The sequence below is a fragment of the Carlito syrichta genome, unplaced genomic scaffold (genome assembly GCF_000164805.1).
Source record: "Carlito syrichta isolate Samal-C Ts95f unplaced genomic scaffold, Tarsius_syrichta-2.0.1 Scaffold287941, whole genome shotgun sequence".
Classification (NCBI taxonomy): Eukaryota; Metazoa; Chordata; class Mammalia; order Primates; family Tarsiidae; genus Carlito; species Carlito syrichta.
Window position 1 is genome coordinate 72,065 of NW_007232037.1, and position 15,950 is coordinate 88,014.

Genomic DNA, 15,950 nt, shown 5'->3' on the forward strand with positions numbered 1-15,950 from the left:
CATAGTGTCCTCCAGGTTCATCCATGTTGTTGCAAATGACAGTATCTCCTTGGTTGAGGCTGAATAATATTCCATTATATGTGTGTGTGTCTGCACGCGCACGCCCACCACTGTTCCTTTAGCCGTTGATTCCAGTATTTCTAGAAATTTTTGAAGAGTCGTAAAATTTAAAAAGAGAATATGCAGCAGATTCTGTGGATTACACAACCTAAAATATTTACTATCTAGTCTTTTACAGAAAAAGTTTGCCATCAAACAATCTAATAGAGTTTTCGGAGAGTGGCCATGAAAACAATACTCTCCAAGTTTGTAATTTTGGGAACAGCTGCTTTGAATTCTGTACTTCATGTGAATACTTTATATTGAAAAGCTCTTTACATTTAAAAATCATTTTTGCTGAGGATAAAATTCTTGGCTCCTTTAAAAAAAGATGTATATTAAATAGATTCCTTCATTTATTTCTGTCAATCAAAAAGTCAATATTTCTTGTGAACATAGATGCAAAAATCCTCAACTAATAGTAAGCAAAATTCAACTTCATGTCAAAAGGATCATTCACTGTGATCAAGTAGAATTTATCTTTGGGATACAACGATGGTTCAAAATATGCAAATCAATATACATGATTCACCACATTAACAGAATGAAGGACAAAAACCATATGATCATCTTAATAGATGCAGAAAAACATTTGACAAAGCTCAATATTCTTTCATGATAAAATGTATCAACAGTTTAGATGTAGAAGGAAGGTACCTCAACACAACAAGCCCACAGCTGGTATCACACTTAGTGGTAAAAAGTTGAAAGCTCTTTCTCTAAGATCAGGAACAAGACAGGATGCCCACTCTTACCATTTCTGTTCAGCGTAAGACTGGGAGTCCTAGCTAAAGTAACTAGGCAAGAGAAAGAAATAAAAGGCATCCAAATCAAAAAGGGAGAATTGTCTCTGTTTGCTGATTACATGATCTTATATATAGGAAATCCTAAAGACTCCACCAAAAATTGTTAGAACAAAATGAATTCAGGAAAATTTCAGAATACAAAAATCAGTAGCATTTTTATGTACTAATAGTGAACTATCCAAAAGAGAAATAAAAAACAATTCCATTCACAATGGCTATAGAAATAAAATAAAATATTTAGGAATAAGTTTAACCAAGGAGATAAAAGACCTGTACACTAAAAACTGTAAGACTTTAATGAAAAAAATTGAAGACACAAATAAGTAGAAAAATACTCATTATTCATGAACTGCAAGAATTAATATTGTTAAAATACCCATACTACTTAAAGATAGCTACATATTCAGTGCAATCTCTGTCAGAATTTCAATGACATTTTTTTCATGGAAATAGAAAAAACAATTCTAAAATTTGTATGGAACCACAGAAGACCTTAAATAGCCTAAAGCAATCTTAATCAAAAAGAGCAAAATTGGAGGCATCACACTACTTGACTTCAAAATATACTACAAGTCTATAGTAATCAAAACAGCACTATACTGCCATAAATATAGATACATAGGCCAACAGAATGGAATAGAAAGCCCAGAAATAAACCCACACATTTATGGTAGATAGATCTACGACAGGGATGCCAAGAAGACCCAATGGGAAAAAGACACTTTCTTAAATAAATAAAGTTGGGAACACTGGTTATTCATATGCAGAAGAGTAAAAGTGGACCTTTGTTTCATACCATGTACCAAAATCAACTAAAAAATGGATTAAAGACTTAAATGTAAAACCTGAAACTGTAAAACTACTAGAACAAAATATAGGGGAAAAGCTCTATGATGTTGGTCTGGTAAATAACTTTTTGAATATGACCTCACAAGCCTTAGCAACAAAAGCAAAAACAGTCAAATGGGATTATATCAAACTCAGTAGCTTCTGCACAGTAAAGGAAACAACAGAGTGAAGAAACATTCCATGGAATGGGAGATGTGCTTGCAAACCATATATCTGGAACAGGGTTGATATCCAAAATATATAAGGAGTTCAAATAACTCAGTAGCAAGAAAACAAATAATCCAATTTTAAAATGGGCAAAAAACCTGAGTAGACATTTATCAAAAGAAGACATACAGCTGGGCTCGGTGGCTCAGCCTGTAATCCCTCGCCTTTGGGAGGCTGAGGTGAGTGAATTGCCTGAGCCCGCGGGTTCGAGACCCGCCTGGGCAGCAAGACCTCATCTCTACAATAAAAAAAAAAAATCAGCGGGGCGTGGTGGCGCATGCCTGTAATTCCGGTTACTCGGAAGGCTGAGGCGGAAGGATCACCGGAGCCCAGCAGGCCGAGGCTGCGGTGGCCGGGAGCGGCCACTGCACTCCAGTCTGGGCGACAGAGTGAGATTCCAACTCAAAAATAAAATAAAATAAAATAAAATAAAAAAAGACACACAAAGGGCCAACACATATGTGAACAAGTTGCTCAACATCACTGATCATTAAGGGAAATACAAATGGGATATATCATCACCTCGTTCCCTGTTAGAATGGCTATTATAAAAAAGACAACAAGTATCGGCAGGGATGTGGAGAAAAGAGAATCTTGAACACTGTTGGTAGGAATGTAACTTGATACAGCCATTATGTAAAATAATATGGAGGTTCTTCAAGAAATTGAAACTAGAACAACCATATGATCCAGCAATCCTACTACTGGGTAGATGTCCAAAGGAAATGAAATCAGTATGTTGAAGAGATACTTGCACACCTATGATCATTGCAGCATTATCCATAACAGCCAAGATTTGGAATCAACCTAAGAATGCATAAAGAAAATATAGGGCCGGGTGAGGTGGCTCAAGCCCGTAATCCCAGCACTTTGGGAGGCCAGGTGAGAAGATTGCCTGAGCCCAGGGGTTCGAGACCAGCCTGGACAACTTGGTAAGACCTCTTTTCTACAATATATCAAAAAATTAGCCAGAAGTGGTAGTGTGCACCTGTAGTTCCAGCTACTTGGAAGGCTGAGGCAGAAGGATCACCTGAGCCCAGCAGGTCGAGACTGTGGTGGCTGTGAGCGTGCCACTGCACTCCAGTCTGGGTGACAGAGTGAGACTCTGACTCAAAAAAAAAAAGAAAAGAAAAGAAAATGTAGCATGCATGAGGGAGACCCCCCCAAAATAGCAATTATTTTTATTTAAAAATTGTGTATTTGTTGTTACATGTTTAAACTTCAGTCAATTTCAAAGTACTCTTCAAAAGTACTCTCTATAAAGATGCAGTAACCTATCAAGATGATTTTTCCACTACTCAAAACAGTTTTTGAACTTGTTTATTTTGATATCTTTTAGTGCTTCTGCTATTTTTTTGTTTCACCTCTTCCACATCAGCAAAACATTTCCCTTTGAGGACTTTTTTCATCCAGGGAAACAAAACACAAATCGCTTGGGAGAGATCAGGTGGCTAGGGAAGGTGGATCATAGAGTCATACCCATGTTTTTGGTCAAAAATTGCCAAACAGCACAGTGTAGTCAGGTGCATTGTCATGGTGGAAGAATCAGTCACCTGTTTGCCACAACTTGGGATGTTTCTTCTGCAAATCATGACGTAAATGGTCAACCAAAGTTTTTATCTGGAAGTTTTGAGAAGGTTGAAGATGACTGAAATTTAAACAAGAAAGAATAAATATGTCATTTTTTATGAATATATTGTTTTGGGTCCCCCTCATATACATAATGGAATTATTTAGCCATCGAAAAAAAGAAAATCTTGTTTTTGCCTCAACATGAGTGAACTTACAGAACATTATGCTAAGTAAAATAAACCAGACACAGAAAGACAGATCTCATTTATAGAGATCTCATTTATAGAGGCAATCTTAAAAAGTTAAGCTCATAGAAGTAAAGAGTAAAATGGTGGTTATCATCACCTAGAGGTTGAGGGAAGAGTGGGCCTTGGGGAGATGTTGGTCAAATAATATAAAACATCAGACGAGGAGAAGAGTAAGTTCTAATGGTCTATTGTACACCATGGTGACTATAGTTAATAACAAGTATTGTATCCTTGAAAGTTGCTCAGAGAGTAGATTTTAAGTGTTCTCATGACAAAAATGTGATAAGTATGTGAGGTGGCACATATATTAATTAGCTTGATGGCGCCATTCAACAGTGTATACATATTTCAAAACATGATGTTGTATACCATAAATGTATTTAATTTTTGTCAAATTTTAAAAATTAGCCAAATTACCCCCTCAACTGGAACAAGGCAAGAATGCCCACATTCACTACTACTATTGAACATAGTACTGGAAGTTCTAGCCAGAGCAATCAGGCAAGAAAAATAAATAAAAGGTATCCAAGTTGGAAAGAAGACATCACACTATCTCTGTATGCTTATGATGATGATCTTATACCTAGAGAACCCTAAAGACTCCACCAAAAGACTCCTGGACTTGATAAATGAATTTGGTAAAGTTTCAGGATATAAATTTAACACACAGAGATCAGTAGTACTGCTATACGCCAGTAGCTACCAAGCTGAGAATCAATCAAGAACTCAATTTCATTTACAATAGCAGCCAAAAAGCTAAAATATCTAGGAATGTATTTAACAAGAAGGTGAAAGGTCTCTACAAAACTCTGTTGAAAGAAATTACAGAGGACACAAACAAATGGAGAAACATCCCATGCTCATGAATTGGAAGAATCAACATTATTTAAATGACCGTGTTTCCCAAAGTAATCTACGTATTCAGGGCAATCCCTATCAAACTTCCAACGTCATTTTTCACAGAATTAGAGAAAGAAAATCCTAAAATTCATATGGTACCAAAAAACCAGAACAGCTAAAGTAGTCCGAAGCAAAAATAACAAAGCTGGAGGCGTCACATTTCCTGACTTCAAATTATGCTACATGGCTGTAGTAACCAAAACAGCATGGTACTGGTACACGAGCAGACACATGGACCAATGGAACAGAATAGAGAATCCAGAAATAAATCCAAATATCTGCAATCAGCTGATCTTTGACAAAACAAACCAAAAACATACACTGGGGAAAGGACACCCTATTCAACAAATGATGCTGGGAAAATTAGATAGCTACATGTAGAAAAATGAATCTTGATCCCTATTTCTCCCCATATTAGACAATTAAGTGAAGATGGATTAAAGGTTTAAATGTCAGACCTGAAACCATAAAAATCCTAGAAGAAAGGAAAAACTCTTCTGGCCATTGACCTAGGTGAATAATTTATGGCTAAAACCCCAAAAGCAAAAGCAACAAAAACAAAACCAAATAAGTAGGACTTAATTAAGCTAAAAAACTTCTTCACAGCCAAAGAAATAATCAACAGAACATATAGGAAACCTACTGAACAGGAGAAGATGTTCGTGAACTATACATCTGACAAAGGACTAATATCCAGAATCTACAAAGAACTCAAATCAGCAAGAAAAAAGCAAATAATCCCATTTTAAAAATGGGCAAATGATATGAATAGAAATCTCTCAAAAGAAGATATATAAATGGCTAACAAACATATGAAAAAATGCTCAACCTCACTCATAATCAGGAAAGTGCAAATTAAAAGCACAATGAGATACTACCTTATACCAGTCAGAATGTCCATTATTCAAAAATCAAAAATCAACAGATGATGGTGTGGATGCAACACTTATATGCTGTTGATGGGACCGTAAATTAGCACAACTTCTATGGAAAGTGGTATGGATATTACTCAAAGAAGTAAAAGTATACCTACCATTTGATCCAGCAATCCCACTACTAAGTATCTACCCTTAGAAACAGAGGTCATTATGTTAAAAAAGACACCTGCACTGGCATGTTCATTGCAGCACAATTCACAATTGCAAAGATGTGGAATCAACCTAAATGCCCATCAGCCAATCAGTGGATAATGAAAATGTGGTATATATACACCATGGAATACTACACAGCCACAGAAAGAATGAAATCACGTCCTTTGCAGCAACATGGGTGGAACTGGAGATCATCATCCTAAGTGAACTGATTCAGAAACAGAAAACCAAGCATCACATGTTCTCATTCATCTGTGGGAGCCAAACAGTCACAAAGATGGAAATAATAGATACTGGGGATATGAGTAAGTGGGGAGGAGAGAGAGGGGTTAGGGTTCAGAAACTATCTATGGGGCACAATGTTCACTGTCTGGGGAATGGGCCACCTGAGACCCAATCCTCACCATTATACGATATGTAACAAATATGCATGTGTACCCCTGAATCTAAAATTTAAAATAGACAAATAGATAAATAAAGCAGTCATTACATTAAAAATTAACCAAATTTTAAAAAATTTTATGTTGAAAAGTCTGATGATTTAATTTTCTTTTTCTATAAGTCACTGAACATTTTTGCCTAGGTATACAAAGTTGTCGTTGTTTTGCTTTAAAGTACAATAATTTTGCCAGACTACATTGTGATGTTGGTCATTATTAAGTAGATATTTTCAGGCATTCCTCTGTCAGTATGTAGGTTAAAAAATTTTTAATGAACATTTAAAAAATTTTTGATTTTTAGTATTTGCTATGTCCCTTAACTTTGATTTTTCTTCTTCAAAGACCACTATTTCTCATGTTATATTTTTTGGGCCTATTATCAATATTTGTCGTTTTCTGTTAAATTTTTTACTTTTTTTTCAGAGCAAATTGTTTAACTATTTCTTTTAATTAAGTTGGAAAGTATTTAAATCTTTTAAGGCATTATACTTATTTCTCTTTTAATTTTTTAAGGTTCTCTTTTATATTTAACACTTTTCTTCCTTCTAGCTTAGTTTATTTTTGCAATGATTTTTTCTTTCATATCTAATTTTTTCCTGAGTTCTATCAATTAATTAGAAATTTTTAAAATTTCTAATTTTTTTAAATTATGATTTTTGTTTTTTCATGTTTTATATTATTTTCTTAATGTCTTTTAGCTTGTTTTAAAATAGTAAGTTATAATTTTAATATGTTTTGTGGGCATGTCTTTCCTTGTCCATAGGGATGTTAGTCTCCTTATTTATTTATTTATTTTTTAGAAAGCAGGATTTATTGAGAGGGTAGAAAAGCTCTCAGAGCAGGAGGGGCCCGAGGGGGTTGCCCTATTTTCCATTTTCCTTATCCTCTTATAACAATGCTGTAAGGGATTTCACCTAATACTTTTTTGTCACTCATTCTTTTTTTTTTTGGTCACTTATTCTTACATGAATAGTTTTCTTGACCTTTTAGTGGGAGGAATGGTTCAGACTGTCTTTATTTCAGAGATCTTCCTCTTTTGTTTATTTTGGTAAGGTATTAAATAATACAGTGACTAGCTTTCTGAAATTTCCGGGCTCTCTGTTCCTTCCTCGGTTGTATCTGGACTTTCTCCTTTGTCTCTGTCACTACTAGATTAGCCCAATTCTGATTCTACTCCCAGAAGTTTCTCCTCAGTGTGATGTTCTCTCCTGGAAAGGAGCTTTGACTGATTGGTTTCAAGGTCATGTTTCTAGCCTTCTCCCGCCCCTTTCAGAACTTAACAACAGCCCCTTATAGTCACTTTTTGGTCTGGGTGAAACTTTCCCTGGTTTCAACAGATGTTCTCAAATAGGTCTGCTGTGATTTTCAGAGTTTAGCTTTTGTCTACTCTGGTGTTTTTCTTGTTCTCAGTTTTCAGATACCTGTTGCTTCCTTCTGCTTCTATTATTCATGCAAGCATTGTCTCTACAAACTTGTATTTTGGGGTTTGTGGGCTGCTTTGTTGTCTTTTTGTTGTAAATGTTGTCCATGAGATTTTGGGTTTGTTATCCGATTGCTTTGTCTGCATTTAGAGGATGACTTGGTGAGATTAAAAAGTGATTCTGCAGTTACTCAGAAATCTTTTTTTCTGTACTTGGACTCTGAATGACTAGGGAGTCATTGCAGGATTTTGAGCAGAGGTGTGACGTGATCTAACTTGTGTTTTTAAAGACTCTATCTGGCTGATATACTGAGAATAGACCAAAGGGATGTAACGAAAGAAAGAAGTAGGGGAACCTATTGAAGAACGTTGCAGAAAATCAGGTGAGAGAGAATGTTGGTTTGGACCAGAGGAATAGCAGTAGAGTTAGTGAGAAATAGTCAGATTTGTATATATATTGGGTATGGTTGATAAGATTTCCTAATGGATTTGTATGAAAGAAAGTAGTTGAAAGTAACTCCAGTTTTGATTTGAGCAACCAGAAGAATGGAGGTGTTTTTAACTGAGATTAGGAGACTGAGGCTGCAGTGCAGGTAAGGTAGATTTTGGGGGTAAGATCAGGAGTTCAGATCGGAACATATTGAGCTTGAGATAGTTATTAGATTTCTTCTTCTTCTTCTTCTTCTTCTTCTTCTTCTTCTTCTTCTTCTTCTTCTTCTTCTTCTTCCTTCTTCCTTCTTCCTTCTTCCTTCTTCCTTCTTCCTTCTTCTTCTTCTTCTCCTTCTTCCTTCTTCCTTCTTCCTTCTTCCTTCCTTCTTCCTTCTTCTTCTTCCTTCTTCCTTCTTCCTTCTTCCTTCTTCCTTCTTCTCTGGAGTCTCACTCTGTCTCATCAGGCTGGAGTGCAGTGGCATGCTCACAGCCACCCCAGCATCAACCTGCTGGGCTCTGGCAATCCTTCCACCTCAGCCTTCCAAGTAGCTGGAACTACAGGCATGTACTACCACATCCAGCTAATTTTTTATTTATTGTAGAGACAAGATCTCACCAAGTTGCCCAGGCTGGTCTTGAACCCCCTGGGCTCAGGCAGTCCTCTCACCTCCACCTCTCAAAGTGCTAGGATTATAGGTGTGAACCACCATGCCCTGCCAGTTGTTAGATTTCTTTTTTTTTCCTCCAAAGATTTATTGAAGTGGAAACAAGTTGGTTGAATACTTCCTGGAAATTTCAAAAAGCAGTTTTAATGGCATTCAAAAATAGTTTTTAAAAAGTATTCTAGCAAAAGACTTCTTTGTAAACTAGATTATGTTATAAACATTTGTCTAAATCTTTTAGGAGTGTTGGTTGTTAAGAACTAGAGTTTATTCTTATTCCAAATCTATCTTGCACTCCTGAAAAACTGCAGAAAGGCACTTGAAAGCTGTTTTTTAAAGATATGGATTTCTTTTTTATTCTTGCTGGTAATATATTGCTGCACTGTGTATATGCAATTTTCATTCAAGATCATCGTGATGCTGAGAAGTTTCATTGATAACCTGTCCATCTCTAGTTTCAACTGTCTTAATCAGAAGGGTCCTTTTTGAGTGAGTATCAACCAGAGAGAGTGAATCCAGATTAGTTTCCCTCAGGTTCAGAGAGGAAAAGTTTGGAAGAGGCAGAGAAATCCTGCTCTCCTCACCTTCCAGCAGCTTCCTATAGGTGGCAATCTTGATGTCAAGAGCCATCTTGACATTGAGCGGGTCTTGGTATTCATAAAGGTGATGAGCCATTTCTTCCTTCATGTTCTGAATCTCATCCTGCAGGCGGCCAATAGTGGCTTGGTAGTTAGCAGCTTCAACAGCAGAGTTTTCTTCCATTTCACACATCTGGTGTTCCAGGTACTCATTAGTTCCTTTAAGGGCATCCACTTTACAGGTGAGGGACTGTACCTGTCCCAGTACTCATTGGACTCCTGCTTCGCCTGGTGCAGGGCATCATTGTTCCGGTTAGCAGCCTCAGAGAAGTCTGCAAACTTGAACTTGTACCATTCTTCTGCCTCCTGAAGGTTCTTTGCAGCCACACTTTCGTACTGCTGGTGTTTGTAATGCAGGGCAGCCATGAGATCAGGCTTGGAGACTTCCACATCAATCCAGACATGCTGTTCCTGGATCTGGGCCTGCAGCTCCTGGATTTCCTCATCATGCAGTTTCTTCAAAAAGGCGATCTCTTCTTGCAAGGATTCCACTTTACGTTCAAGGTCAAGATGTGCCAGAGACACATCGTCAACATCCTGTCTGAAAGATTGCAGGGTGCTCTTGGCTTCCTCCCTCGGAAGCATCTCCTGCAATTTCTCCCGGAGCCGCATGATGTCCTCGGCCAGATTGTCACACTCTATCTCGATGCAGGCCTTGTCGTTGGTGAGCTGGTCCACCTGCCGACGCAGCTCCTGCATCTCCTCCTCGTCCAGGTCCCACAGGCACGACTTGCCCTGGCCCTTGAGCTGCTCGAGCTCGGCCAGCAGGATCTTGTTCTGCTGCTCCAGGAAGCGCACCTTGTTGATGTAGCTGGCGAAACGGTCGTTGAGCTCCTGCTGCTCCACCTTCTCCTTGGTGCGGGTGTTCTTGAACTCGGTGTTGATGACATCGGCCAACGAGAAATCCACTGAGTCCTGTGGCAGCCTCACCCCGGCACGCTGCTCCTCCCGGGGAGATGCATAGAGGCTGTGCTTGGTGCTGGGGCGCAGCGCGCTGCCCAAGCTGTAGGCGCGCGTGGACGAGGTCGCGTGGCTTCGACTGGAGCTCAGCCGGCTGGGGGCGCCCAGGCCACCGAACATCCTGCGGTAGGAGGACAAGGACACGGACCTGGTGGACATGGCTGTGGAGGGTAGCGGTGGCGGTGATGGGCGGCGCCGACTGGCAAGCGAGGACGTGGTGGGTATGGGTGGTGAGAGCACTGCTGTGTCTCTGGCGTGGGGACTACGGAGCGAGAGTGGCAGAGAGAGCCAGTTGTTAGACTTCAGAGCGAAGATTTTCTTTGTGATCCTGTGAGTCCCACCATAGATAGCATGTTCTATAAAAGAAAGATTGTTTTCATAGACAATATGGAAAAGTTAGGTAAGAAAATAAAAATCATGCTTAATCCTACCACTCTCATTGTTAACATTCTAGTATGATTCTATCTCTATATGTAGCATACAGTATATATTTTTATAAAATTGAATTTGTTATATATACATTTTAAAATCCTCTTTCACAAGAGATGATCTGAGCATTTTCTAATAGTGAAATAGTCTTTGAAAACATGACTTTAATTGTATTTCATTATATGTTTTACTATAATAAATCTAACCATTTGGATTGTGTATTTTTTCACTCATTCCTTTTTCTGTGTGCATTCCAGCCCTGATGCTTTTAATCTGGAGGATTTGGTTTCCTGTAGTAATTGCTGTGTGTCATAATTCAGACCTGTGGTTTGGCAGTTAGCCTGGCTGTAGTGTTAACTGAAACTCATGGAAGAGCCATGCTTAAAATGAGTGTCTTGGAGGATTATTTTCATCTCAGTCATTCAAGACTTTGGCATAGACTCCATTTCTTGAGGAGTGGCTGCCACTATGAATGCTACAGAAGGAAAGGGGAGTGGGGACGGAGAAGAACTTGCTGAGTCACAGATATCTTGCCTTGCTGTGTCTGTCCTGTGGTTGTGGAAATATGCCGGGCACTACATTTTGAGGTACCAGTAAACTGGACGGTGATGAAATGGTAACTAGTTTAATACCCTAGTATACATCAGGCCTAAGTGTTGATTAATTTCTGGAAGGACTGAAGGAGTAGGAGAGATTTGATGAGATCCATGCAGCCTGCAGGTTATTGTCTAGAAAAGAAAATCAGGCTCATCATATCAGGCCCATTTCCCTTTAATAACTGTATCCTTTTGAACAAAGGTTAGCAAATGTTTTAATGTAAAGGGCCAGATATTTTTAACTTTGCAAGCCGTACGATTTCTGTTGTAAGCATTAAGCTCTGCTGTTGTAGAATATAAGCAGTCATAGATAGTATGGAAACAAATGGCCGTGACAGTGTTCTAGTAAACTTTATATACAAAGCAGGCAGCAAGCCAGAGTTGAGCAATAGTTTGTCAGCCACTGCTTTTGAAAATGTTTTTGAAGCCATGTCTCTACCTGTTAGTAATCATTATCCCAATCCCTGAGGATCAGAGTTTTTCTTAGAATACAAAGGTAGATCCTACAGGCCCAACTTGCAGGTCTGCATTCTGTCCATCATACTTTGCCACCTCTTAGGAAAAGGTATACTAAATAACTAGAACTCATGGGAAGAGAGAAAAGATGAGCCCAGAGAGCTGATGTGGGACTAAGAAGCAACTCTAAGATTTTGAGTGTGGAAAGTTTGTATAGCTCACCAACCAGACAGCGACCTCCTTGAGGTTTGAGACCACATCCTATTTTGTTCTCGTTTTCTATTTTAAATATCCATTCTTATAGCCCAGTGAGTGTATTTCTTGAACCAGATAAGTGCAGCACTAAGCAAACACTATTGTTTGTTTCTTTTCCCTCTTCTATCCTCTCCATCCAAGCAGCTCAGTGCATTCTTGGGGGTTCTCACTTGCCATTCTCTAAATGTACCAGGTTTTTCATTTAACGTGAATATTGATAGGATGGTCTTGCTGTGAGGAAGACATTACTTAAGACCACACACACAGAAAGACTACATTTTCTTAGGACGCAGTCTTAGATTGAGATTGGCACAAGTTTTTTGTAAAGGGCTAGATAGTAAATATTTTAGGCTTTGCAAACCATATGGTCTCTTCCTCAGCTACTGCCGTTGTAACATAAGAGCAGCCATAGATATACATGAATGAGTGTGGTTGTATTTCAATAAAATTTTATTTATGGATATTGAAATTTGAAGTTTATGTAATTTTTCATGTGTTATGAAATATTACTTTTTTGATTTTATAAAAAACATTAAACACAGTAAAAACCATTTTTAGCTTGAAGGCCAGACAAAACGTGTGATTGGATTTGACCTGTGACCCATAGGTTGCTTAACACAAATGTGTTTCAGAATTCAGAAGTTTTTGGATTTTAGAAAGATAATACAGTGTATGTAACATATGTAACATCTTCTCCTTATTCTGGGTCAGTACTCTATAATCAGAAACATTGATATTTTTGCATCAAAGAATATTATTATTTATGCCCAGTGTAATATAGACTATAAATAGAGTTCATATCAGGTTTTATTGCCAAATGAGATAAAGGAAAATGTTTATTTTGGATATCAGAATTCGAGGTAAGAGATTATGGTCCTGAAGATATCCAGTGGTCTGCTGGAGTTGGTTTGTTCCATCTCTGGACAGCCCATTTTGCATATCTTTTCCCAATTCTGCAGTCAGTGACATCATGTTGGTAGGTTAAAATTAGTTATGGTAGGAACACTTATACCATGAACATCCGTAAATGCAACAAATCACTTTTTTTTCCACAACACTATACGTACCTACTATATGTGTAGTGAGTTAGTATGTTTTTATCATCATGGTAAACCAACTTGTCTACACTACATAGTATAGAGCAAAATACTAAGGGTTTCAGAGAAGCATAGAATGTATAAATGAAGGTTGTCCATAGGACAGCAGTAAGAGATAATGGGATTAATGGGAGCTTTGGTATCAGACCACTATGGGTTCAGATTCTAACTCTATCATTTCTAGATTATGTGACCCTGGGAAAATCACTGACCTTTTCTGGGTCTCAGTTTACCCATATGAAAAATGAGGACTGGTAATATATCTTTCTTAAGGTTGTTTTTAAGGATTAAGTTAAAGATCACATTCAAAGTGCCTGACATGGAATAAACAGAAAATGTTACTCTGTGTTCACTATAGACTTTTTTTCCCCTGGAGAAGGTTATCTCTACAGACATGACTCAGATTCTCTAAAATCCCAAGTGCACCCACAGTAAATATCATGTAGCTTAGCACTTGGGTGTTTTCTAGTTGTTTCATACTTGTCAATTAGACATGATCTTCTTATAAAGACATGATAATTAACTTCTCTTGAGCATGCTCATATAAATTAATATTATATGTTTTTCCATGAATAGCTTTTACTCATTCACTTAATAGCTTTTATTGAGCATCCATTATATATTAATGTACTAGGTGCTAAGTGATAGTGAAACTATAAGACACAGACCTTCCTTAGAGTCTGGTGGTATGATAAGTAGTTGAACAAAGAAGACAACTATTTAAATGAGGGGAAATTAGGAGGCTTTTATAGTACTATGAGTGGGAAATGATGGTGATGTGAACTACGGTAGTGGCAATAGGAATGGAAAAGAGATTATCCTACTCAGAGATAAAGCCTATAGAACTGGATAACTTGAGAGTGATCTCACTTTCTTCCTGTCCTATTTTATTTCTCTAGCTCTGCTTTATGGATAAGTGGTGGTGCCATTTATCAAGACAAAATATACATTAGGAAGAGTAGATTTTGAGGAGAAGATGATGGGTCCAGTTTTGCACCATCATAGTGCTGAGGTGCATGTAGAGCATATGGGCAAAGTGTATATAATTCATCATGCATACCTGTATACACCTATGAGAGAGAATGGGAGGTGCTATTAATAATTATGCTGGGCCAGTAGGTATAAACTGGGTCTATCCTGGGCAAACCAGATTGTTCTTTACACAGGATAAGAATATCAAGCAAAGATTATTAGGATGAAGTCATTCAGGGAGAATATGTAGAGTGAAGGGAGCAGTGGGTTAAGTGGTGTTCTGGAGAAATAGTTAAGAGGGATAAAAGAATTTGGCTGTTTAGGCAGGACGAAAACCTGGAGCAGGTAGCCTCACAGAGTCCCAGGGAAAAGTCATCTTATTTTCACTTGTCTAGTATTTTAGCAGTGGAGCTCTTTTGAGAGACTCCTCATCAGTTAATGGTTATCTGTAATGAGAGATCATATACTTAAGGAAAGAGCTTTTACCATTTGTTAGAATACTGTTTGAATGACTTTCTATATATTAGGATATAAAACTCTTAAGCACTTCTGTTTTATAGTCAATTGGTCAAAATCTAATTCAACTTAAGTCCAAATGTCATTTCATGTTATATTGTATCCTAAGGTTACTAGATATTTAGTCAAATGTAATGGGTATAATCACTACAGGCTTAGAGTAAATTTCCAGGTCAAGAGGTAGAATACATTTATTCTGTAATATTGAATCCTGTAATACTGAAAATCAAAAACAGCACTTCCTTTTTCTTCTGTAGAAAATAGTATTTTTAAGAAAGTACAGGAAAACAGAACAAGTGAATATTTTGCATTCTCAGTGGTTTATGGTTGGCAGTTTTCCCTCTTAACATTTTATTATGAAAAAGTTCAAATATACAGAAGAAGGAATTTACCCACCAGCTAGTTTCTACAGTTAACGTTTTGCCATATTTACTTTATCATGTATCTGTCCATCTATCTGTCCCTCTAGTTATCCATCAGTACATCTTTTTTTAAAAAAGCTTTTCAAAAGAGTTGACTGGCAGTTTTTTTTCTTTTTCTTTCTTTCTTTCCTTTCTTTCTTTTTTTTTTTTTTAGGTGTGGCAGTTTTTCTAAGCAGTCTTATCTTTGTGGTTGTTTTTTTCCTTGATATTATAATTAAAGTGTCAACACATTTTATGCAGATGTTTCAGCTGACCCTTTTTCCTATTTCTAGAAATGTGAGGTTGCCAGTAATCACTATTAAACTTTGACTTAAAAAAAAAGGCTGGTAAATAGTGTCAGACCTGATTAGTGCCCTCTTTCTCATATGTTTTATAATCCAGACAATTAAAATTTTTAAAGTTATGAAAAATAATTTATAGGGTTTTTAAAACACTATTTTAAAAATGTAAATAAACTTGTATTTATGTTATGCTGTTTTCAGAGTGGAGAGATCTACAGACCAAGTCATCAAGCCAGTCAATGTGGGAGCTCTATCAAAATGGGTTGGAAAGATACCTCCAGATGTTTTACAAGACATGGCAATGATTGCACCCATGCTTGCCAAACTTGGATATGACCCATATGCCAATCCACCTAACTATGGAAAACCTGATCCTAAAATCCTTGAAAACACTAGAAGGGTAAGTGAGATTTCAAAAGTGATTGAGAAAACTAGATATGGAATTTGGTACCTGAGTAATTTTTTCTTATTTTATTTATTGCTATTTTATAATCAGAAAATTATTTTAAATTAGACAATTTCTATTTGTAGACCGCTTTATTATCAGAAGTCGTCCAGTGCATTTTAAGGATAACTCTGACTTTTCCCATGAACTTTGGGAGTAG

General features: G+C 37.4%; 1 protein-coding gene and 1 pseudogene across 1 annotated transcript in view; one reads left to right on the forward strand and one right to left on the reverse strand.

Moving 5' to 3' along the window:
* The window catches only part of TPST1 (tyrosylprotein sulfotransferase 1), a 62,985-nt gene extending 47,035 nt beyond the window's left edge, over positions 1-15,950 (forward strand). The window contains exons 2-3 of the mRNA XM_021710032.1: positions 15,547-15,800; positions 15,877-15,950. Coding sequence (XP_021565707.1) covers positions 15,547-15,800; positions 15,877-15,950 — 328 coding nt within the window. The remainder of the gene's footprint in view (positions 1-15,546; positions 15,801-15,876) is intronic.
* LOC103255223 lies at positions 8,928-10,480 on the reverse strand (annotated as a pseudogene).